At 36.0% G+C, this 26,763-nt stretch overlaps 3 protein-coding genes across 3 annotated transcripts in view; 1 reads left to right on the top strand and 2 right to left on the bottom strand.

Moving 5' to 3' along the window:
- Ltn1 (E3 ubiquitin-protein ligase listerin) overlaps positions 1–8,033 on the bottom strand; it is a 30,329-nt gene extending 22,296 nt beyond the window's left edge. Inside the window, exons 1-7 of the mRNA XM_071583797.1 lie at positions 7,862–8,033; positions 7,565–7,762; positions 7,224–7,490; positions 7,026–7,141; positions 6,768–6,948; positions 4,969–5,142; positions 3,799–3,989 (exon numbers count right to left, since the gene is read on the bottom strand). Of these exons, the coding sequence (XP_071439898.1) occupies positions 3,799–3,989; positions 4,969–5,142; positions 6,768–6,948; positions 7,026–7,141; positions 7,224–7,490; positions 7,565–7,762; positions 7,862–7,909 (1,175 nt within the window). The 5' untranslated portion in view covers positions 7,910–8,033. The remainder of the gene's footprint in view (positions 1–3,798; positions 3,990–4,968; positions 5,143–6,767; positions 6,949–7,025; positions 7,142–7,223; positions 7,491–7,564; positions 7,763–7,861) is intronic.
- A 4,089-nt stretch (positions 8,034–12,122) lies between these two features.
- On the bottom strand, positions 12,123–23,802 carry LOC139686761 (coiled-coil domain-containing protein 181-like). Its single transcript, XM_071583796.1, has 5 exons — positions 23,608–23,802; positions 23,387–23,533; positions 20,193–21,051; positions 14,638–14,961; positions 12,123–13,059 (listed from the first exon to the last, which is right to left on the bottom strand). The coding sequence occupies exons 1-5, from the start codon at positions 23,651–23,653 to the stop codon at positions 12,918–12,920; spliced, it is 1,518 nt and encodes a 505-aa protein (XP_071439897.1). The 5' UTR covers positions 23,654–23,802; the 3' UTR covers positions 12,123–12,917.
- An 81-nt stretch (positions 23,803–23,883) lies between these two features.
- Positions 23,884–25,876, top strand: Prx4 (Peroxiredoxin 4). Its single transcript, XM_071583914.1, has 5 exons — positions 23,884–24,054; positions 24,128–24,245; positions 24,751–24,990; positions 25,075–25,240; positions 25,319–25,876. Exons 1-5 carry the CDS (start codon positions 23,892–23,894, stop codon positions 25,379–25,381), a joined length of 750 nt encoding a protein of 249 aa, XP_071440015.1. The 5' UTR covers positions 23,884–23,891; the 3' UTR covers positions 25,382–25,876.
- Positions 25,877–26,763: the final 887 nt, after the last annotated feature.

Genomic DNA, 26,763 nt, shown 5'->3' with positions numbered 1-26,763 from the left:
TGCAAGATTATGGTTTTAAAAAATCTCCAGCATCTTATAAGTGAAGCTTCGAACTCCATGGTTTAACGTTCAATAAGGAATGTTATTTTTACCCTAGATGGCCCTTCCAACTAATTTTTTGACTCCATTACATTATATATATATCATTATTATTAAATTGAAGAAAATTCTATCAGAGCTTGTTAGTATTAAGCTCATCACCAAAATGTGAGATGAATATTGCCTTGCTCTCTTTTGCTATGTCAAAATAGGTGTAAGTAAAGCGAGATTTTGATCGAACTTGATCGCATTGAAATGAAATGAAAATTATTGACTTTGTAATCCCACACACTTTTATTAAAAACACGACCTAGGTTTCAATGTTTAATGTCACCATCAGGTGGTCTTCGAGGACCATCTGATGATGACCTTCAACGTTGAAACGTCGCTCTTCTTACTGAATGGAATTATTTGACTTGATGGGCCATCACGGTTTCACTCAAACAGTTAAAACTTTTTTCTTGTGTTTGCCCCTCTGAATGAGACTTATACTACCTTGATCAAAAAGTTCCCGGAATAACCACCGTGTGGCGCTCCCATCGTTCCGATTTGAGTTCTGTTTTTTTTGTTAAATTGGTACATCTGTTGTTGATATTCCCTTTAAATCTTAGTGTCATAACTTGACATTTTCAAAAGTTACGGTCGGTTTTCGGTATGTCCATCAGTGCTTCCTGCGATTTTTCCATTACTTCCTCTCGGCTGCTAAAACGCGTTCCCCGTAATGGTTTTTTAACTCGATTGAACAGAAAGAAGTCACAGGGAGCCAAATCAGGTGAATTCGGTGGCTGTTGGATGGTATTTGTTGCATTTTTCGTCAAAAAATTACGAATAATGATAGCACTGTGCGACGGTGCGTTATCATGGTGCAAAATCCACGAGTTTTCTGCCCACATTTCTGGTCTCATTCGGCGAATTGCTTCACGCAAACGTCTCATAACGCCCAAATAATACTCTTTGTTTACTGTCTGGCCTTCTGGCAAAAATTCATGATGCACTACACCGTTGTAATCCATGAAAACCGTCAGCATTGCCTTCTTTTTTGACTGAAAACGACGTGGTTTTTTTGGTCTCGGCTCATTTGGTGAACGCCATTCACTTGCCTGATGTCTGGATTGCGTGTCGTACTCATAAACCCACGTCTCGTCTCCAGTAATGATCCTTTTGATGAATGTGGGATCGGATTCAGCCTCGCAAATCATGTCTTTTGCGACGTCAACACGGTCTCTTTTTTGCATGAAATTGAGGTCTTTTGGCACCAACTTTGCTGCTACACGACGGAAACCCAAATCATTAACCACAATGTCTTGGGCGGATCCATAGGCAATGTTCAAGTCCTCCGCTATTTCTCTGATGGTTAATTTGCGGTTATTGACCAACATTTCTTTTACTTTATCAATTTTTTCACCGACTTTCGATGTCGATGGTCTGCCACTGCGTTCATCATCTTCGATTGACTCACGACCACTTCTGAACCGCTCGTGCCACTGGTAAACGACCGTTTTTTTTAGAGAATCGTTGCCGAAACACTTTTCCAACATTTCCAACGTCCGCGCGCCACTAAATCCGTTTTTTACGCAAAATTTAATACAAGTTCGTTGTTGCAAATTTAAATCCATTTCTGCAATTGTAAAAAATCGCCAACACACACAGAGATAGATGTACTCTTGGCTACGTAACTTTTGCAAATGTCAAGTTATGACACTAAGATTTAAAGGGAATATCAACAACAGATGTACCAATTTAACAAAAAAAACAGAACTCAAATCGGAACGATGGGAGCGCCACACGGTGGTTATTCCGGGAACTTTTTGATCAAGGTAGTACGCCATCAAATATGTATTGTCTCACTTTGGTTTAAGGTAACAAACACGCAAGTACCACAGGTACTAAATGATTTCCTTAGCTGATACCACTGCACTATTCCATGCTTTCTAGCAAATCCATTCTCAATGAAATTAAGAATACAAAGTAACTTTCCACTGTTCTTTATTAGCATACAACCGGTTTCAACGCTCAAGCGTCATCATCATTTCTACGGCATATTCGTTAATTGCGAATATTTTCAATGGACTCGTCTGCCCATGGGGCATGCCCTAGCACCTGCAATCATGCAGAGATGGGCAAGGGCGGTGGCACAGGAAGATTACACACGATTTCAGGAGCCGATGATCGCCTATCTAGACGATTGGTTGTTCGTCTTCCCCCCGGGAACAGCCCAACCCGTCCAAGAAATAGTAAACTTCCTCCGACAGGAATTAGGTATAGCAATTAACATGGGAAAAAGTGTTCTAACTCCCACACAACGGTTAAAATACCTCGGCGTAAATATCTGCACCAGCACCAGGGAGCTATCACTCACCCAGGGATCACTAATCAGAGCAAAGTACATCATCGACATCATTCCAAGACTGAGACGTGCTGATTTCCCCAAGGCCTTGGGTTTTACATCATGGTGCGCCTACATCCTTCGCCTCCCATATTTCCTGATGTCCGACCTTGCTCGAAGACAGACTAAATGGGCATTGGAATTATGGGAGGCGGGGGTGTGGAAGAAAAAGAGACGATTTAGTAATTTCAGCCATCAAGTGGATGTCTACACGGACGCAACGCCATTCCAGGCGGCGTGGGTCATCCCGGCCTATGAAGTGGAGGAAATTTGGGCCTTTGATGACATAATCCCCATCCTGGAGGCCGAATCCTACGCCGCGTTAATGGGACTAACACACGCACTACAACTTTGTCCAGAGAATTGTTCAATTTCCATGTACTGTGACAACACAGCTGTGATTTATTCTATGTTAAAGGGTAAAGGGGCTCTGTTTTCCAACCCCCATTTGAAATATATGTATGTCAGTTAATAAAGGAAATGTCACAAAATGTGACCTGGCAGTACATCTCCACTGCCGACAATCCGGCCGATCGTCCGTCTCGGACCGTCCTTCCTCCCTATGCCAGATCGGCCGCCCATACGGCGGCTGGATGGATATATAGGAGGGACGAGGCCTGAGGCGGCAGTCGGTTGGAAAGTTGGCAAGGAGGGGTGCTGCCGGATCTCTCTGACCTGATGATGACGCTTGAGCGTTGAAACTGGTTGTACGCTAATAAAGAACAGTGGAAAGTTACCTTGTATTCTTAATTTCATTAACATGAATTTCCACAAGGTTGAGCCAGAAACAATTGAATATTTAAATCCATTCTCCTTTTACTTATTACTTTCTTGAGATGAACTTTCATTTTGTCTGCACATGAAATATGCCCTCTCATGTTTGCATTTGCCAGGTCACTTAATTATGCATTTATTGAACAACTACAATGCTTCCTGAACTCATTCTGATGTTCTATATGCAAGAAATATTAATCTTACACATTCTTTGTTAAAGCTGACTTTAGTTAGATAACATGTATGAGAATGAGCAATCATTTTAGTCCTCAATCAAGCACAAAAAGTGGAACCAAATTATACAACCAAAATATCTCTGTACCTTATGATACAGGCAGTACAAAAATGTGTGGGCCAACTAACTCCGAGCAATCCTACCACTGAAACCCCTATTTTGGTTTTTGCAAATTCCAATGCTTAGAGTTTATTAACAATTGGCTACTGTTCATTGCTTCCAAGTATCCAAATCAGCAAATAGACATTCAGGGCATTCATAATTCCTAACTGAGCAAGTTAATCAACTCATATTCCAATAATTAATGGGAATAAAGCAAATATTTTAATAATAAACTAATTAGATTACAGAAAATTTCACTTACCCTTCCCTCATGTTATCAAAAAACCTTTGGTAAAATAAATCTTTATCTTTCAAGAGTTCACTGGGAATTTTGCTTAATAGAGGTAATAGATTAGGAAATATAGTTGCAGCATTCCCTTGACCTCCCTCTTTGAGCACCCGCCACAATTTTGGGAACACGATCTTGTGAGGATCGACATGAGACCAGCAATTCTAAAAGAAAGAAATAAAGACTAGATTAGAGCTGAAAATGATTTGCATAAAGAAATGTTCAAAGTTGAATGAGTGGTCTGTTTCTGCCTAACGAGGACGACAACTTCTTTAATACAACTATGTGAGGTCTAATAGCTATGCACTTGAGAAGTAATACAATACGCCACTCAAAAGTTCACTGGCATGGGAGTCACTGTAAACCATTAATGTACATGTTTGTGATTGAACACACGAGTCAATGTCCAGTTTAATGAATAGGGGAACAATTGTCTCTCTTGTATGCGTGAATTATTTGTAACTCATCAATCCTTTTCACCATTCCCTGAAGACCCACCTCCTGGTTTAGGGCAAGTTTTTGATGGACCTAGGCACTAAAAACTAATGTACTCCTAAGCCCTGATTAACATGGCACACAGTATGATTTAACCCCATATTGCATATTAGAATAATACATATTTCCACAAACTGTTGTTTCTCAGCATTCCCTCCTTTCTGCCACCTTCAAATTTAACCAACAGTCATCACTCTTCCCCTCCCATGCCTAGAAATTAACGTTTTGTTTTCCTTTTTGTCCAACTTATTTTTTCTTCTCCACACCCACATCTCAAAAGCTTCCAATACATGTCTATCCTCTAGCCTCAATGACAAATTCATACAAAACTATACTATTCATACCAAACTCCATATTAGTTTCCACTAGTTTTACCTTTAAATTTTGATTTAAGGTGCCTGTCATCAACTCTTGCCTCTTTATGAAGCCTAGTATGGCTTTAGGCAATTACTATCCAACTGTTTAGTTTCAGATTTTATCAAAGATATTATAGCTTCAAAATGTTATAAACTTGATTATTGTAGTTTACAATGAAGGATAACCTATTGGATATGGTTCACTTCTTGTGAGGTTACAATACGTCCTTCCAGTATTCTTACCATACAATTTGCTGTACACATCTATGATTTTACTGACTAGACAACAAACCTTAATAGTGACGAGAGCATGCAGAGCTGCTTCCCAAACAACTGGTAATGTACTAGGATCTGTTTCATCTAAGTTTCCAAACACAGCATGAGCAACTTGAGAGCCTTGGTTTTCCAGAAGAAAAGGAGCATTTTGACAAATGGCTATTAAAGCTGAAAACCATGAGCTCCTAACCTGGAAATTAAATTCAAGCAGTAGTATCACAATGTTTTTGTTAGCAAAACAACGTCAAAACCCATTGCCGATGGATTTAACACAATATGGTTATTTTGTAATCGTTTCTTTAAGATATATTCTTCATTGGTTGAGTTGTGAGAAACTGAGGGAAGAATGGACACATGACACATTAGGCATAAGTTCCTCGCTCACACTTGTATATTTAGTTAGTAAGAAGGAGCCTCTACACTGGGAGCTATTACAAAACTATTCTGCACATTCTGAGAAACCGCAAAGGACTTGAAGAGCATACACATACTTGAGGAAAGCTTACAGGATTCCTGAGCTGATTGACTTCATTTGTTAAACATATATTGATTTATTTTCTTCCATGAATTCCCAAGCATAAGTAGAACTATGGTGAGCTGAAAATGCTATAACACAAATTCACATGAAAAGTCTTCTAAATTTTGGAGACTTAATTCATATTTATGCATACAAAACACAATATGCACTATCATAACTGATGGGAAATCAATTAATGAAATTATACATGGAGACTTTTGATCCTTGATTAGAACATGATGATATTGTGAAAGGAAAATACTATAATAATTTCATTGAGTAAATATTAACAAAATAAAATAAAAATGATTACAGAAATAACTGGTTTGTAAAAAATATAATAGTCATAACTAAACTTGTAGGAAAATACTGATTACCAGTGATGTCAGTACTTTTACTACATGCTACCACTATCGCATCATAAAGATTATTTGCTTGCATCTATGGTGCATTGAGAGCACACAAAAAACATATCTAAGGATGGTCTTAGGCACATTGTACTCATCACTGTGAGGGAAAAAACCCAATACGAATAATAACTGATCATTAATACTTCGCTTCAATGGTAGAGCCAGCATTGGTAAGATTTCATGATTTTGAACAAACAGATTTTTGACCAATGATTGATACCTGCAGCTAGAAGACTTACAGTATCTACAGTGATAACTGTAGTTAGTTAATATGAAAATTCTAATACCAAGGGCAGACATCTAAGACAGGCAGAGAAGCTATTTGAAGATGAAAAGAACATTGACTACCTTAATTAGGTTACATTGTTATAATAACGACAAGAATGTAAAATATGAGGCTAGCAATGGTTGTTACCAGTTGTTATCAAGCACAGATTTCGAAAATAATGACGTTTATTACTTCCTAAAAGACATGTATGGAACTTGTCACATTGATTTCACATATTGAAAACAAGCACAATTCATTGCAATCAGAGTTTGAATACAAACGATACAGTAAAAACAGTACACAGCGGCAGGAAGAGCGTGCCTAAGAATTAGATTACACACACACTAATCTACAGAGTGAGATATGAATTCGTCCACTGCACAGTATTGACGTAGGCAAGGTACCTGATAAATTTTAGACTTGAATGGCAAAATTACTAATTTCCCTCCGTTTTCTAGGAAATGATTTCAGGATTTTAACACGAGCATAAAAAGGGTTCTTAGCAAACTGAGCAAAGCTGAGTTATGAGCTGATATCTTTAAATCATTACAACCTCTTGTCAAATGAAAATTTGAAATATGCGAAACTGTGAAAATAACAGTTAATTTAACAATACATACCACTGGAGAACTGTTGCGTGCATACTTCCAAAATTTTGGTGAACTAATGAGTTTTTGGTTAGCCTGTTCTGATTTTTTTAATATCTTAACTGGAAGCTGTTGTAAATAGTATGAATAGCCTCGTAAACTAATAATTAATATCCGCGTGTATTTGGCCTCCAATTCTTCAGCAGATAGGTTCCTATGAAGAGTAGAAAAGTATTTCAGGGAACTTAAGAGAAGTACTTTGCAATGGGATGGTGAGACAGGACTACTTACTTTGGATTACCCAAGGTGCTTGCAGTTTGATTAATTAAATTGTCAAAAATATAATTGAATATCTCCTCTTGGCAAAATGTAATTGCTTCCACGATTTTTGAAGGCGGAAAGGCATCCTGCAGAAGAAATATTTTGTCAAATGAATGTCAAGTTGAAGAAAATCTGCATAGGTTTGACACCACAACCAATTTTAACCACCTGAAAGGCTTGGCGAGCAGCAGTTGCTGCAGGTGGGTAAGTGTCATACTGTCCGGTAAACCACGGTCCAGCTAAAGCTTTTAAGTAAGGCGCTAAACTCTTTTTGGTCGAAATTGCAAGCTGTCTTTGTGCTTGGTGGCTTGCTTCCCGGACTCGATGATCTGAATCCATGGCAATGAGGTTGTATATATGAGGCCATTGTGGCAAGGCGCCTTTAATGTCGCTTGCATCAGACCTTTTGCATAAATCTGCAAATTCTTGCAATGCCTGTTTAAATATATCAATATGAATTTGTAGTAGTTTAAACAGTTTTTTAAATTGAGAATCCTTCATTGTCTTACTTTCAACTTGGTGGTTGAATCTTTTTTGTACATTTTCTTCATTACGAGATTAAATTCTGGGTTTCCTTGAGTTTCGATGTCATCGGGATTGAGCGAAAATCCCGGTAAGACGGGCGTGCTTCCATCTTTCACTGTTGTGAAGGCAACGAACGCTGATGTATTCTGAAGTAATTCCGCACTACGACCACTGCTTGATGGCTGAAAATATTTTAAGAGTATGCGTGTTAAACGATGCAAACATATTGAATACTGGTTTTGTTTTAAGCGTGAACTTAATGATAGACATCGTTTTCTTACCCTGGTGTTATTTTTAGTTCGTTGAGCCTGTTTATGCTTACTTCCCATATTCTCTTTGAATCCTATTGCATATATTGCAGGGCGATTATGCAAACAACGTCAATTGCTCTTTGTTTTCCCTTGTGTCTATACATACCATAAGCCATCCACAGAATTCTAGCGCGTACTCGTACTTTTTCACTTTATTGCATATTGATGCCAACTTGTTTAACAGCTGCAACACTCTACCAGCTGCACTGTTGAGAACTTGGACGGAAATTTTTCATATCGTTTGTTATTATTTGTGTAACTCATTTGTCCAAGCGCCGTGAGAAATGTGTAATACGAACAAGATCACAGTCCATGAAAAACTTCATTTGTCTAACTTCGTACTTATTTTTTAAAAATAATTATATACCAGCAGTATAAAACATAGTGTTTGAGTTGAAATGTTACGCAAAATTTGAGAATGTTTGCGTTGAATGAAGAACAGACTTTTCAAAATATTTTCTTCCATTGTGCGACTTCCTTCTGCTATAGTTTAACGATATTTTTATTCTTGTTGCTTTCTGACCAAAAATATGGTTTAGGAAAACTGTCTTCAGTTCATGTCGCTGGAATTTTTGTATGCTTGGAGTGGGCAAAATACTTCTTATCTTTGTATTTTCTCCCTGTGATCGACGAGCCGCTTGGCCGGCGTGATGAGCGAGGGTCTACAGCCTTGAAGAGGCACTTCATGAAAACTAGAGTGAAGGAAATTTTTAAGTGTTTGTTATATTTCGGGATTGCAGTTTTTGTATTTTTCGTTACGTTCATAATTTTTGGCGCTGAAGTTTTTAGCAAACATGAAGAAACATTGATGCTTAGCCTGTTATTGGCTGTTCTCACCCTAGTTCACACGTACGTAAACCTCGGATCGCAGGCAGTTGTAAACATAGTGTCGGGATTGAAACCGTGTAGTGCCTCGGGACAAATGGTGTACAGAAACATACTTGGTGCTATTTTAGGAACTTGGTTTGGAGCATTTTTTATCCCATTAGATTGGGACAGACCGTGGCAAGAATGGCCTATTACTTGTGCTTTAGGTGGGATCGGTGGTTTTGGTGTTTCAAACTTAATTTCTGCCAATATAGCTCTGTATCATCATTCCAAACGAGATAAGTTTGGGCGAAAACTTCTGTGATGGTGCATGTAGCTTTCAACGACACTGTAACGGCAGATGATTGTGTTAACATTAGACAAAACTCTTCATTTGTATTTGAAAGGAGAAGTAACAACGCATGTGCTTCGAATATTCGCACTTCAGCCATGGTAAGAATGTTTTTACTGTCAATACATTGATATATGACCAAATGAACATTTTGATGCATTGGGATGGAATCTTGTCAACGACTTCAGTAATTGTGGCATTCATGTGTTTTTAAGAATCTTTGCAAGTCACCAGGATGCAACATGCTGAATTCTTAGAAAGCGAAGCGTTTAATTTAGTAATTTCTAATGGTGACAAATGGGAACCACAAAGGCCTCAAGAAATATCGAAATAAAGTAAAAATTCCTCTGATTTTCCCCTTCACCCATTGTCAGGGACTTGCTAATGAATTTTCAAACACATGCTCAAATTAGTTACCAAATTGCAACCAAGTGTGCGGCACAAGACGAGGAAGCATGTGTTGCCCAACATCCACTGTACCATTCTAATCCTTGATTAGAGAAGAGATATTGGCTAAAGGACGTTGCCTTCTTAAGATCAAATGAACATTGTACAGGTAATTAACTGAAACCACACTGATTTGTCTCTTAATGTAAATTGTGGATATCCAGAAGTTTTCATGAGGTTGCTGATATCTGAATATCTGTTAGTGTCAGTCTTCCTTTGTAGTTCAAGAAACATGCATCACAAATCACATTATTAATTGGCATTCTATTCCTGCACGAGGATAGCGCAACAAAGCTATTTTCGGGGCCAAATTGTGATTCATTGATAGAGGTTGTATTTTAGACCATGGCTTTCTATAAGCTTCTGTCAGCTTTGCCATTGTAGCCCTAGTGTTCAATAAATGTTGATCACGGAAAAAGAAAATCTGTCTGTATGATTTCCATCCTGTATATTGAGATATTCCTGGAATACTATTGCCGAGATCATGGTATGGTATGGCCCATACTTTTGACTCAGAATGTCATCCCTTTCAAGAAAGCTGAAATATTGAATTTCAAATGTGTACCTTAAACACTAAAATTATTTAAAACATTTCAATTAAGAGTAAATTCAGTTTACAGGTTGTCTTTCCCTTTTTGATTTGCTCATTAAGTCCATATGATTATGAGGAAATTGGAACGCTTGCCTATTTAACTTTCATAAATTACATCCTAATTTTTATGGTTCATCCCTTGAGCTATTAAAAATTTTAAGTGCTTTGGTGGTTATTATTTGGTAGTCATCATTTAAGGTAGGTTTTGGATGGAAAAAAGACTGAATATACCTACATTTCTTAGCCTCTCCTAACGAGACATAACCTGGCACCTCAAATTGCAATAAACTATTCATTCATTTGGAGATAGAAATTACGGAAAGATTCATATAATTTGTGAAAATATGCTTACTCAGGGAAACTGAATTTCATATTAGAGAACCGCTTAACCATAGTTATAAATATACTGCCCGGAAAACCAGATAAATTCTAGTGTCAGTGGCTATGATTTTTTTTTAAATTTTAATTCAATTTTCGTCCAAAATGATATTATAATCAATTTATTTTCTGAATCAAAGTGCAAACTGTGTGGTGAAATATATACATGCCCCTTAGAACTGTGCATAGACATAGCCAGTAACAATACTGAGTTGTATAACCTATTTTTTAGACCCTCAGACTTTGCCTTGTGGCAATTTTTCAAATGGAAAATGAGATTTGTAATATAGTCAGTTTTTATTTCCAACCATGCTTCAATAGTATGTTGTAATATTCAAGGTAATGGACAATGGTTGCATTCAGTTATCTGTTATATGAGACTGTTGGTAGGGCAATTATGTGAGGTTTGGCATGGGAAAACTTCCATGAAACAGTGGCAAAAGTATAAATCAGAGCTACTCTCTGCAAATTTAATGGCTATAAGGGCTTAGAGATGAAAAGTAATCATGAACTGGACTTTGAAAGATATGGCCATTTAGATAAAACCCATTGGGGCTTACAAATATTTCAATCCCAACATTTTAATGATGTTCACTTCATTAAAAATGATTAAATTTTATTTGATACCCAGCAATCAAATATTTATATTTACTTTTCACTAATTCTCTTAGACTTAGTGATGGTAAATGCTTGTACTTACAACTACTTAATTGGCATCAGTTTTGATGTAACTGCTTAAAATCATGTGTTACAAACTGGAGTGCCAGGGTTCAAATCAGGGTGGATTACCAATTATTTTTTAGCTGTGATTTTTTAGGTATCAGTGATTTTATTTGATGAGATTTACAATGATCTTTCAGACCAACTTTCATGTTGGTTGTGTACTGTGGTTTGTTTGGGGGCTCTGAAAGTCTCCATGGTGAAGAAGTAAATACATGAATTTACCACTTTACCATGTCCACCAAATTACATTATATTTCTTCAGTTGTTTAAAATGCTTTAATTTCACCAGTGATGTTTGAAAAATACTTATTTAAACTTCATATTATTTGAAAAAGTTTAGCATAGAAATTTGATCATTAAACCTGTGAATTCTTAAAAGACCATACATTAACTGGCAATCAAATTTCAGGGTTATCCAAGATTTAAGACATGTAAAATTCACACATCAGGTTACTAGAGCCAATTCATTTCCCTGTTCAACTTATGGTTGCCCAGGAAAATGAGGTACTTGATAAGTCACACAGCTTAGATGAAGTTGCCCAGAATCGAACCCAGGACATCTAAGCCATCATTGTTTCAGAGCCATAGTTACATTCATTTTGCATATACATCTAGTCAGTTGTCTATCTCCACACCCAATGGACTACCAGGCCTCCCCATTTGCCATTAGAGTATCATAACTCCAATCAGCCAACGCCAGTGACTTCCATGTGACTACTGTATTATTGTAATGTTTGAAAATTCTAAAGAGAATCTGGGAAGATAATATGCACTTCAAGTCCTAATTAATATTATAATGATAGATTTTTAGGTACAAATAAGCAATGGCTCAAAAGAAAAATACGTAGTTATTGTTAACGAACAGAGAAATGAGATAGAGACAGATATGAGATTGATAGGAATGTGCACAAATTGAATAAGAGGTGTTTTATCAGATTTATATTCCTAAAATAGTTTATTTTGGTGTTGCCATATATTCTCATAACTCCAGATTGAGATTTCATAGGAAGGATGGTGTCTTCAAAGTTCACTTAGATTAAACAAGATAGTCCGTGTTTCCTAATTTTTATCCATATTTACCAGGCTCATTGGTAATTATAAATTCATACAAATCAAGTAGGCAGTCAATTCTGTTATGTACTTCTACATATCAATGCATCATAATTTGAGATTCTTTGGGTGAATCTCCATTTTTATAATAGATTTTGCTATCCTTAGACTCGAAGACTATACTGATTTAAAATACTTGGATGAATAAGTATTACTTTAACAATTGTTTTTTCACTGGTTCACTTGTCAAGTAGTTAGTCGTGTTGTCAAAATTTTCTTAAGCAATAAAATTATTGATGCAAAATTCACAAATCTTTAGAATATTGACTCTTAATTGTATGCGAAGATAGTGCAGTCACCTAATTTCATAATGCAAATGCTGCTAAGCTTCCTATGCATTTTTTCCATACTGTATTTTTGCTTCTGGGCAATGGTCATTACCAGTTGTGCTGCCAGTCACCTTCTGGTTTGTATATCTTGGCCTGAATTAAAAATTATAACAGAGTATATTTTTACATAGATATGATGTTGCTCGGCAGTAGACTATGAGAATGGGAACTGCCATTTCAGTCTAAATGGAAATCATTACATCAACTTTCTACGGCAGAAATCTTTGACATGCTGGTGCTCAGCGATGAATGACCTCAGGAATCAACAAGATATTTTGATCAAATTCTTCAGTGACCCAGATAAATCTTGCAAGTGTTTTTCATGTGGATATTTTTCTCCATTGCATGTCTCTTAAATGACTTACGTCTGTTAAAAGTGTTACCTTTATTTTTGCCTGGGGCCAACTTTTTCATTTTTTCACGAAGCCATCTGAAAGTATAAAAAAATTGTATAAAAATTGAATTATTACTAACATTTATGATTGAACGATGCCAATGGGTTGAGCCAAATAACCTTGTCTTTGAATATATTTTCTCAATATATTTTGGGTTGACTGGCTAATTGGTACAACCAGCCCATTCCACTCGTCTATCAGGTGCACATTACATTTTTTTTAGGGTGAATGGGTGTCCTTATTCAAACCATACAAGAATGGAACTCATGCAAGTTTAATTGTCTATTTCCATATCTATTTGAAAATCTTTGTATATTTCTCTGACAATTCTCATGAATTGAGTGATAAAATTTATTTTTTATTATTGAAGTAGATGCGATGTGAAATTTTGGATTCATAGATAAAATTTGAAGCCTCACAACTGTACATAGGATAGTTTTTTTTATATGTAATTGAAAATTGTTCTTCATCCTGTCATTGCATATTGTCAGTAGCTAACATTAAAAATCTGTTTCCTTGCCCTCTCCCTAGAGCAATGCTTACTGAGATTGAATTACTCATAGGAGCCTCAAACTTGATAAAATATTCTATATTACAGTGCTTAGTTTCATCCACCAAAACCCTCCCAATTTCCTACCTTTACCATATTCATAGAGCCAGGTGAGATCAATGCCAAACACCAGAACTAAAGCCATGGTTGTCACTCATCAGACTTACTTGGTATAACTGTGCAGGTTTCTTCTATGAATATAATGATGCATTCAAACATGGTGACCATATCACTACTATATTTTATCTTTGGATTACCTTACAGTAGGATTATCAATAAGTAATAAAACACCTTAACTAACAAAACAATAGATACAACCAATAAATTTAAAAGCAAAGACCTTGAAACAGCTGCTAGGTGCATTATTATTAAGTTGTAATGCCTTCGGAATTTATTTCTACAAAGTTAATTGGTAAGCATTGTTGGATGTACGGTTTTACATGCATGAAGTCTCAGTGATTAAGTTTGGGTACTATGTGAAGCCCCCTGTGGGTATAGTCCTCAGCTAGTCAGTGATCAGCCTTAGTGTTGGCTTACAGATTAACCACCAGGGTCCATTTCTTAAAGCCAATATAGTCTATACCAATAAAAAAAATCCAAAAACAGTCTTAAATGCAAAGTAAATCTTTCTAATTTCTGTACTGTGTAATGCATATAAGTAGCAAGTGCTGCAGGATTTATTACCATACCATGCATGCAAATTATAAGGAATTGAACACTTGACTTGTAGGGGATAATGAAAAACTTTGTGAAACCCACTAAATAAATTCTGTCGATGCAACCCTGGGTTCCTCACATTGCAACATCATTAGGTCGTGATGCAATGAAACCTAGGTCCTATTAATAAAAATTATCAAGTGGATTTCATTAAGTTTTTTTATTATCTCCAAAATGGATAACTAAAACAAAATAATGCCTGAAACTATTTCCTTCATTGACTTGTGTGTTTGAACAAGTGACTAATGCTTCTCGTAAAAGCTGATCCCTGGTTGACCGGAGACCATAACTCTTCAGAGAACTAACAAATTAAGGTAGTCAAATTGTAATGAGTTGATCTATTCACCTTTTAAATTCACGTTGGCTCTCCTCATGCAATCGTCTTTGAGCTATTTTCTTCTCATACTCTCTTTCAGTATTTTTAAGTTTCTTCTTCTGCCTTAATTCTTTGGATTTTCGTTTGAGCCAGAGTTGGAATGCATTCTCTGCCTCCTGCCGATCATAAACATATTCAAAGTCATTCTTCCCTTCTGCTATCTTCTTTCTCTCAGCTTCCTTTTTTCTAAGCCACTCCTTGAAACTTTCATCATTTTCCTTTCTCTTTTGCTCCTTCATTTCTTCCTCTTGCTTTTTCTTTTCCCATAAATTTTGTCGAATCATTTCAGATTTTCTGGCAAAGGAGGCATTTTTGAGAAACATAAGAAAATTCTAGCATCATTGATACATAAGATCATATAAGATTGACACAATTAGTCACCCCTTCAGAGATTTATAAGTTAGCTCTTTAGGTATCTACCTGAACATTTCTGTATATAATCCCAAATACACAAAGCTAGGCTCTATTGAAATGAAGGTATCAAAATGCAGGGTAGAGTTTTCAGGTACATATTTGTCTAAAGACTATACCATGTGATGCTTGTGAAATCTTGACCATTCTGAAGAAAATGAGGAGGAAATGTATCCTTCAAAAATTGGTATGCAAGATTTCCTTATTAATTTTGATGTTAGTACAGTTCTACCGTAGCATCTACACATATTTATGGTGCTTGGTTGGGGGATACATTTATTCTTTGCACAGTTAACCACTTGGTTTGAAGAACAAACAATTGTCTCTACTGAGAGAATCATGGAATTATATATAATATTGAGTCATTCCTGAATTAGACACATAATATTCACTTTCCCAAGCATCTGAAGTTCTCTTCCTAGTGCATACTAAAAGAGTTCAATTTGATAAATATGAAGAAAATTTAACATAGATTTTTAATTGGGGGAAGAATTACTTTTGAAAACAAGTGGACTAAATATTTATGTGAGTTTCTATTTGATGTTAGAAGCACACTGTGGAAAAACAAACTCATTCCTGACCTTGTGCATGGCTGCCTGTCATTGTTTTATCATCAGACTCGTATGGATATGGTTTTGTTTATAACGATAGTCAAGATAGAAGTAACATAAAAATACATATAATATACGTAAAGTGTACATTAACTTATTGGGTTGATTTTTTGAGCAGCTTTAAAATCGTTAATTTGTTTTTCTATAACATTTTAATATGTCACATTTATATTATAAGTTAAAACACGATATTAAACATGAAATTTCAAAAGTAAATTCATTAGATGAAAACAGATTCTCATAAATGTGATTTGAGGCTGGTGCAAATATGAAGTAACAGAAGGGAAAACTAGAATAAGGCACTTCTACCTTATTTAAAGAAATGCAACTTCATAAAAGTCAATAATACTTAATTTTTTCTGTGAGAAATGTACATTTTTTAGCATCGTTTTTGTGGAAGCAAAAATATTTTTGTTTAAAGGATTAACTTAAAAATTGTAATCCTGAATTAACTCTATATATTAATAGGCTTTAACTTTTGCCTTTAGTCATTTAAAAAATGTTGCTTTTAACTTGATTTAACTAAGCTGATTACCCTTCATTCAATATACCATGCATCCATTTTTTTCTACCTTTTGTTTCTCCAAGCAATCTTCTCTTTCCTCCACCATGCATAGCACTTCTTTATTCTTTTCCCTTTCCGTCTTTTGTTTCCATTTGTCTCCATATTCACATTTCAAAAGTATCACTTGGACTCATAATCTTACCTCAATGACCTAAGTTTCAGATCCACAAAAACTAAAATCTTCATCAGAAACAGAAATATTTTCTTAATGTAAAGCTCCTGGTATTAACTCCATTCACTTGGTAAGGGCCTCTTTACCTAATGCTGTTTTTCTTTTGATGTCCTTATTGCTTAGCCTATCGTCGTCTGACACATGCAGGGTAGGTGAATTGTTCCACCTGCTCTAGTTGGTACCCTACAACTTTATTGTTTTACTTAGCTTTCCTGTTCTTGATAAACTTCTTACCTTTGCTTTCTTATGCTTGATTATCATCCAATACCTATTGCCTCTTAATTCACTCAGCAATGACAGTAATCCTCTGGCTGACTAGCCAATGAAAGCATGATCACTTGCAATTCTGGCTTGATGAGTTCTCCATCTACTTTAATTGCTACCTCCAGTCCTTCCCAAGCTTCTCTTTCTCTTATATTTCCTCTGTGTTTACTAGAGTGAAAACTAAAACACTGTTAAATCCTCCTGCTTATCACTTTCTACCTTATTCTTCATATGCTACCCACTTTTGTGCAATCTGAGCCAAGTGCAGGTTTTGGATAGTCAGGTATCCCATCATTGTACTTGCATTTCCTGTCATTAATTCATACCATTAACTTGGTCAAACCCTTTCTTGAATTATAGAATGCAAGCAAATACATCCTGATTATATTCTAAGTTCCTTTTTATCAACCATTTTATTATTGCTATGGCATGATAGCTCAATACTTTTTCCAAATCATAATTGTTCCTGCCACTAATACTTGCCATATTGAGTTGGGTAGGAGTGTGTATATAAAGGAATAATAAACTGATGTGGAAAAATAATTGGGCTAAAGAAGCATGGTGGAGGTGGGGGATGCAGTGAAAAGCTTACAGAGAAATGGTTAAATTGGCTTGCCAGTTGAAAGCACTTATGGAGGAAAAAGGGAAAATCAATGCAAATAGTCAAAGATAAATCGGGAAAAATATTATTTGGACCAGGGAAGATTCAAGGGAGATGAAAGGAATGTATAGAGGAACTATATAGTAAAGGCATTAGGCTAGCAAGATAAGATGTAGAAAGATTATACAACGTAGGTTTGGTTAGCTTAGGTCCAGGCTTACTTGACAGTGAGATAGAAAGGGAATTGAAATGAAACAAGACTGTGGGGGTCGACAGCATTATTGTGAAACTACCTAAAGGTTTAGGGAAATGTAGTAGGAAGAGTTTTTATGGGCTAATTCATAGCATTTATGAGGGAGAAATTGGGCTGGGAGATTTTGTCAGATCATTGATAGTTCCCATCCCGAGAAAAGGAAAGGCATCCATGTGTGATGGCTACAGAACAATAATTTTGATTTTGCTGGTAGCTAAGGTGGTTCTCAAGATCATCAACAAGAGGATGGAGACCAGGGAAAATGAATACTTAGGGGATGATCAATTTGGGTTCAGGAGAGGGGAGGACCGCTTGATGCCATAGCATTAATGCGGTCTTTAATAAAGACGAACATAAATTACAACCAGGATGTATTTGTTGGTTTTGTAAATTTTGGAAAAGCCTTTGATAGAGTGAATTTGATGGAATTAATGAATAGATTGCTGAAAATAAATTAGATTTGAGGGATGGGAGACTTATCCTCAATCTGTAAATCTCAGACAGCTCAGATGTGAGTGGTGAATGGAGAGTCTGGATGAGCAGTGTAAGAAAGAGGGGTGAGACAGGATTGTTCATTATCACCTGTGCTGTTCAACTTATATTTGGAGGAAATAATGAAAGAGGTAAGGGAAGAACTGGTGGTATGAATGACAATTGGTGGGAAATTCATAAAATTATTTACATTTGCCGATGCTCAATCATTAGATTGCCATATTGAAATGTAATGAAATAATTGACTTTGTAATTCCACACACTTTAAGTTACGCCTGAGACAACAAATTTTATTAGATTGCCAGTCATCCAAGGGTTTGCAAACATTGCAGAGCACTAATGTGATAAATATAGGATGAGAATAAATGTAAACAAAACATAGGTTATGTGGTTTTTAAGAAAGAGAGAAGTTTAAAGTATTAAAGTTCATGAATTAGAGCCGATGGAACAGCTTACATTACTTGGACATAAGAAAAATAAGTGCATGGGGCAATGAAGCTTTTACAAGGAGGAGGGAATTGATGACGGGGATATTTTAAAATTTTGATAAAGTGTGTGGTTTTGTACAGCTAGGAAACATGGTCACTGAAACAAGAGAATAGGCATAGATTGGAGGCTTTTAAAATGTGGGTGTGAAGGATGAAAAGGGTCAAATGGACAGAAAGGAAAACAAGTGAAGTTGTATGCCTGGTGGGGGGGAGGGGTGGGAAGGATTGTTGGGAGTAATCCAACATAAAAATGGATGCAGAGTATTTAGATTGTCAACTGGATGTTTAAATCTGTGATATGGGGGAGAATGTTAGGCAAACGGAGTAAAAATAGGATAGGGATATTGGACATAATGAAGGTGGGAAGAAATTTAGTGGAGTTGAGGTGGGTACTTATTCTAGTGTTGGATATCAGGCTGTTTTGTTAGGAGCGGCGAGTAAATGTATCACTGTACCATTGTATCGGTTGTGCACATCCATAACCTACCCTAACCAGTAGAAGATTGATGATGATAATAATAATAATTCTTTATGCTTAGCTTAAAATGGTAAGGTTAGAGAGACAAATCTCTTGAAATGAATGAAATTGTCCATGGGGAATGAAATTCTATTGGGTGTAGCCATCAACATTGAATAGGCCAAGACAGCTAATCCACCTTCTCCTTAAAATCAATGTTAGAAATCAGCGATTCTTGGCAATATGTGAGGTGAGACTTAGGGTAACTGAGAGTGGGGGCAACTTAACTTTAACTTCCCCACTTAACTCTCTCTCCTCCATGTGTATGCCACTTCTATCTTCACTATGTGCAAGAAATCCAACTTGTGGTCCTACATTCTGCTATTTTAACCTCTTTTGGGTGAGAATTAAATGATTTAATGAAGTTTCTTACTGAAACTACTTCTGCAGGGATGTTATCTAATCTCATGGGCTTATTCATTTTAATTTCTTTTAATGGCATTTCTATCTCAGATTGAAGTGTGCTTGCAATATTCTCTTTCTGTCTAAAATTTATGGCTGTGCCTTAGAATGTATTCCTTCTACCTTACCTGAATCCTACCTGATTTAATTATATATTCCTGTCGTACCTGTGAAAGGATTTTCCCTTCTTACTTTCAGAGGTATTTCACTTTCCTGTGGATAGCAATCCTTTTTACCCTGTTTCCATGAACTATGTAATTAATTTCTTTTCAACATGTTTCTTTTTCTGTGTTATTTTCTAAACTTGCTTAATAATTTAGCCCTGTGTTTCCTAATTCTGTTTATATTATTCCATTCCTTTCTATCATCCATCTTTCTAACCATTTCTTAGGCAACGCTTGGCTTTGTAATCATTTTTCCTATTGTTTTGTTTGCAGATTTCAATATCCCAATTTAAAAAACCATCTTTCTTTTTTGTATGCTCCCACTTGGCACAACTCAGGATTTTATCAAGTTCTTCTAGATATAATGTATAGCATGTTATTTTTCTTTATTTTCTCTAATAATAGAATTAAAAGGAATGGTTCGTATCCCGGTCAAGGTGAATGATTTTTACGCTCAGAAATTGTGTAATTGCATTGTATTTGAATAGTTAAAGCATTGAAAATATGAAAATGCACAAAACTTTAATTCATTATTTATAGATGGTGACCCATGCACTATTATTTTAAATAGTTTTAAAAAGTTACCTTTTTCTCTCTTCCAACATTTCTGCAGTGAGACCATATTCTGAGTTGAGTCCATTATAAGTAGGCAGTCTTGCAGTGTTCCACTTGTAATGCATGAGATATTTGTGATGATACTTACGCAAATCACTTCTATTTGTTTCATATTCAAAGGGGGAAAATGAACGAGGATTTTGATGGGTCATCATCTCATTCTGACAGAGATATTTGTCACTTCTTTTTGTCAGAAAATGATCATTATTATTCTCATTGGCAGAGAGTTCTCCTATACAAGCCTGAGACTTGCAGCTATCAAATGAAGTCAAGGTAGAATTCATGGTGCTTACCTGTTTTGGAAAATATTCATCATCATCTTTCAATTTTTCCCGTTTGTCATCCAAGGGTTCATCATCTTTTTCTTGCAGACTTTCTTTATGCATATCTGTATTTTCTGTCTTTGCGGCATGAAAGTTCATGCCTTCATGAACTAGGAACTTTTCATTTTCATCATCAGTTTTGTTGAACTCCATGTCTTTTAATACCTCATTGAAGCTAGCTAATGATATTTCATTGCTACTTGTATTCAAGTCTCCCAGTTTAGTTTGACTATGGTAATCACTTAAATTAAGAGTAGGTTTGTGGTTTTCCAATCCAAGGACTGCCTTGTCTGGTTGAATAGAATGTTTCCAAGAGTTGTCATTAATATATGCATTTGATTGTTGTGTATCCACATTACAACTGCTACTATTAATCCCTTCTTGTTTCTCTTGTAGTTTGAATAAGTTGGAATGAAGACCATCAGAGGACAAACCATCATTACTTCTGTTCACCGCTCCTCCAGTCACATTATCTGTACCATCTGTAGAGTCTTCACATGTAGTATCTGCAATTAAAAATCCTAGTGCTTTCATAGAAGCTTTTTTAAAGCAACGTAAATTGTACTTTATGTGTGTTAGCATCAGCAATGGAATTCTTTGTTGAATGGCTGTATACTTTTAATAAATTTTTTATCTAATAAAAGCTGTGAAATGAAAATTAATTCTATTGTAAATACATTTATTTACTGAGGCATATTGAATATTGTGTAAGCAAAACAACCACTCGACCAGATTATCTCAAACATGATAGTTTCAGGTTTAACTTTATGGAATTCCTTCATTATGAGGGTAAAAAAGAAAATTTACACTTCCACAATAGACTAGTTTTACAACACACATACTTTAAAAAATATAATAGATTCACCCAAAGAAAAAATTGACATAATGCAACAAAGCGGGGTTTATATACAATTGTGCGGACTGCAACACCATCTATATTGGACAGACAGGGAGGAAATTTGTAGGAGGATTAAAGAACACCGTTCATGCTTCAGAAAGAAATACAACAGATCTAAATTCGCCAAAAACCTCAGATAAAAATCACACCAGTAACTGCAAAGCAGGCATTTTTCACACTGAAATGAAAGGATGCAGGTTGAATGCTTTGGAGGAGTTGGAAATTTGGCAATCCCTTCAGTCTGACAGGTTTGAGGTGGTCAATGAAACAATATACCTCTCCCGTTCCCCCTTAAAATTCTTAAAAGACTCCAATATCTTTCTACACCAACCCCATCCCCACCAAGGCAGAGATGATCATCGACTGTCCCTTAGTAAAGGTCAAACCATTGTATACAGACCACCGTAAACAGACCTTAGTTAAATGTAGAACAATTTGTTAAAGGAAAAATTGAGCCATTTAGGCAGCATGGTCTGCTAATACACAGGTGGGATATTCTGAGCAGAATAGGTTTAGTGAAGACAGCATCTTATCTTACAAAATTTTCACTAATGGGTAATATTGTTAGTTCAGGTATGAGAAACAGTTGATTAAAATTTAAAAAAAGGAGTTTACTTTCCTTTGAATGGAATGATGGGTCTATCAGAGAAAAGAAAATTATAATAGATGGAAGTGTGGTGCTACAGAATTATCATGGAAATAAAATGTATTTTCAGAATAGCCAAACAAAAAATATTATGAAGAGAGGACAAAATGAAAGAAACCTACTAAATAGAAGAAGAGGCAAGCTACTTGGACATATCCTGAATTATTGTAGTTAACTAAAGACAATAATGGAAGGTAACAGAGAGAAAAATTTGACGAGCACCATGAATTATAACAAGCTGGTAATGGAAGACATCACTGCAAGAATTGTGAGAAATAAGTGTTAGTATGTAACATGATAGCCACGACAAAAAGCATTGGATTGATAACCCATGATAATGATCGTAGTAAGGGCAAAAAACCCTAATTAAAATGGCTAAGTGAGTTTTACCTTAAATGTTATCAAATTCCATGTGTCTTTTGTCAATTTGCAAGAAAGATTCCTCCACCATTATTAATTTCTAGAGAATTAAGTACTTTTTTCTGGGCCCTTTTGGGTTTCCTTATACTCCACTTCTTACATCCAGCGATACCCATAGTAGTAGATTGCGAATGACTACTGGGTAATTCGGTGTGAAGAAAAATACATGATGGAATGTTGAAAGCGAATCTTTGACTTCTCATTTAAAAATTGTCAACTGCTTTCGCTTGGATTTAGGTTTCGGTTTTATCTGTTACAAGGTTGAATTTCTCCATTGTATATATAAGAGAAACCACGTCATCAATTCCACGATTGATATTTATTGACGACCATAGTTACACCACCGTGGGGCATAATTACCTGATGATGCCATACAGTGTTGGAACCATGGCCTTATGGTGTCTGTTATATATAGGTTGTAACAATAGGTGCCAACTCATAATAGTGCCATTACTGTTGCTTTATGCCTATCTGCTGATCAAATGAACCAATGCAAACAATAAGAATCAGTATTGCTACGTTTTTAACCCACACAACAGAGTGATACTCCGGGAAATGATTCACATATTTTTCATTATTGTGATTTAACTATGTGCACAACCATTACCATGGGAACCCCTTAGAATATGCAATCAAAGGTAAAGATAGTTGCATTAGCGCTAACCTAATGACGCATAGTAAAAATTTACAAAAATTCGTCGACCAACCATTAAATCACCGGAGGAAATACAAAAAGTGTGATATGCCCTGGTGCGAATTCTCATTGTGTCCCACTACTAAAAGAAATCAATCTAGCCGCTAAGTCCTAATAATGCCACCAGAACGAGTACAGCGAGTTTTATGTTGTCGCCAGAATGATCGAATATAAATGTCTTACCTGAAAAACTGTCGACATCTGGTTCAAAATGCACTAAGTTTGGGCAAAACTTAACTTTAAATTGCTTGTCGTCTCTCGGTGGAGTGACGTCTTTTTTTAGTGCTTCGTTTGCCTCCTTAACTTTTTGGGATATATCATACAGAGGAACTGTTTAAAAAATGCTCAATCAATTCAATTTCGCAGAGAGAGAGAAGAGTAACTGGTTCCATTTGTATACTTACATGTATCTCCATGTCCTACTAATTCTTCAGTAGACAAGGAAATCATTTCGCTTTCCTGATGCGTCCATTTAATCTCAATAACCTTAGGTTTAGCCCCAAAATTTCACTCGACTTAATCCTATATCTTCTTTTCATTCCAAGTTCTTAAGCATCAAATGCATAAATTATATGGAAGGATCATCTAGCGCGACGAAGTTGTTTACATTACGTTGCTACAGCAACCAGTTCTTAAAGAATTTTCGGTACTCATTTCTTTTCACCACTAAATGCCACGCACAGAGAAAATGGCTTCGAGCAATTTTGCGAGGCTTTTTTGTCTCGCATTTTCATGTTTAATTCAAGTAGTGTTATGTGATGAGACGTGTTATTCATATGCTGGAGGAACAGTTTATCCTCAAGGCACAGGAAAAAATCTTGGACACTCGTTGCAATGGACTAATGCAGTTAGTAAGTAATGCCGGTGGTACGATGTTGCTTAGGGATTGCATCCACTCGGTAATATTCCGATATTTCTTTTCAGTCTCCAAACCGGCACCTCATTGGGAAGGGACAGCCGTTGTAAATGGTGAAATAACGGAAATAAAGCTCTCGGATTTCAAAGGAAAATACCTAGTCTTCTTCTTTTATCCATTAGATTTGTAAGTAACTTCAGATAACAAGTGAAATTCCCGTATATGCCAATTGTAAGCAACCCTATTTATTTAGTTAAAATAAATCTGTAAGTTTAACTGAAATAATACCTGCGAAATGGAATCTTGAGATCTCATTTCTTAGGAAATTGGTGAAAAGACTTGTCTAAAGCCGGTCACAGTACACACCAAGCATTGAGCGTTTGCATAACAATGTGCAGAACGTCGGAAATAAGGCAGAGAAGGTGCCAAGCCTAATATTGATTAGGAGATGATTTAATGATAAATTTCCATTTATAATTTTCATATTATAAAAAGTAATTAAGATTTTATGTCGGTAACAAAAAGCTGACTGATAAACACGTCTATGATGAACTCATTTATTTAGTGCAAATAGAACTGTTGCATTGCACCAATTTTCTGCATACATAAATTATTTTTCTCTAATTGTCTACTATCACATTAAATGAATACGTTACTCAACGAAAGTTTTGAAATAGCCATTGTCTTTCAGCACGTTCGTGTGTCCCACAGAAATATTAGCATTCAATGACAGGATACAGGAGTTCCGTAAAATAAACACAGAAGTAGTCGCGTGTTCAGTGGATTCTCACTTTACACACTTGGCATGGATGAATACGCCGAGGACGGAAGGTGGTTTGGGAAAACTTAATATACCTTTGCTATCGGATCTGAGTCACAAGATATCGAAGGATTATGGTGTGTATTTGGAAGATCTTGGCCACACATTAAGGTACTATTTCCTGAACAATTAATTTAAATGAAGATGTATGTGCAATTCTAGCCCAATTGTTAATTTTAAAAAATTATTTTCTAGAGGATTGTTTATTATTGACCATAAAGGAATACTTCGTCAAATTACAATGAATGATTTGCCCGTGGGTAGAAGTGTGGATGAAACTTTGAGGCTGGTTCAAGCCTTTCAGTATACGGACGATCATGGTGAAGTGTGTCCAGCAGGTTGGAAGCCGGGAGGGGATACCGTAAGTTATATTTACAAATGGTTTATCTAGCCATTTAGAATTCACAAGAAATTACATGAAATTTTGTTGCGATTCCAGATAATTCCGGATCCTGTAGCAAAGAAGAAATTCTTTGGAAAACTTCCTGATGGAGAGTTTTAGCACTTGAAATTGTGTAAGTTTGTCTTCCACTGGCATCAGTGACGTTTAAAAACTACAGTGCAAGCCAGTAGAAGATATTCCTAATTTTACATCACATGACTTCCTTCACAGTTGATTGATTACATTCTGATTCACATTGGAGTGTTTTGCTGCTCACAGTTCTCTTTGTACTAGGTGAAAGTTATTGATGCTCACTACTTATTTTTATTGTTCAAGTGTTTTTTTTTACTCACTGCTCAAGAGGTGAACTAATTTGGGTCCAAGATGTTTTTCCAGCTTTAAACCAAGTTATTTCCAAAGAATGTGCGTTGGAGTCATACCTCAATTAACTTGCATAAATTGGAAATATCCAGCACTTCAAGCCATGTGGCTATCACCTTTGATCTCAATAAGGTATTATGGTGCCGTTTAATTTTTATCAACCCAAGGATGTGCAAAGCCATTTTGTATTGGTTCTCCAGCAATTATTTTGTGTTAAAAAATAAAAAAAATGTCAAGGATAATTCATTCAAATCAATTTACTGCCCATACCTTGAAGCCCTATCTCATCAAATGGATAACTGAAGACAGGTTTTCAGTAATCTGAAATCAAATGACTCTGTGCCACTGAGGGCATACTATTAGTCCATGAAAAGGGACGCAATAAGTTGGTGACAAAGGGTAAAAAAAAACAGCTTAAATTCCTCTAACATAGTAAATCTTCCAGGAACCTGCCAAATTAACTGTGGGAGGATGTCGCAACAGTAACTTTGAACAGAGTCATCCGCTAATGTGCATTTCAATGCAACAATTTCAGAGTGTAAAGAGCATTCACCATAGTGAAGGCGAATGATTTTTACACTCTGATATTGTTGCATTGAAATACCAGGAACTTCATTAACAAGACTGATCAGTCCTCAGAAGTTTAATATTAATATTTTCTCCATTCCATAACGAGACTGCTCGATAGTATAAGTCAACAACTGATAACTATTGCACCATTAAAGGGTGTGCCCCACCATGCTCAATTTCTACACTGCAGATGACAAAGAAATTGACAGAATCAGAAAAAAATAAGCACTCAGCTGGGCATGATGATTTACCTTACTCCCAATTAAAAGAAATTGAAAATCCTTCAGACTTATGTCATTACCCATTAATGAATGAATCTCTATATTCAGCCATATTCCTTGATGGACTAAAGACAGCCACAGCCATCCCAGTATTCACAGATGATGATCCATACGACATGAATAACTATACCTTTTTCTGTTTTTTTCCAAGTTCCTTGAACAAGTTATGTATAATATATTGTATGTGCTTCTTAAGTGAATTCAATATTTCCTCAGATTCTCAATTTGGTTTCATGAAAAAAATCAGCTGAAACTGCCATAAATAAATTC

Source organism: Hetaerina americana, unplaced genomic scaffold (genome assembly GCF_022747635.1).
Source record: "Hetaerina americana unplaced genomic scaffold, ioHetAmer1.1.p SCAF_15, whole genome shotgun sequence".
Taxonomy (NCBI): domain Eukaryota; kingdom Metazoa; phylum Arthropoda; class Insecta; order Odonata; family Calopterygidae; genus Hetaerina; species Hetaerina americana.
The sequence above is the reverse complement of the archived record's forward strand: the minus strand, read 5'-3'. Positions and strand labels throughout refer to the sequence as shown.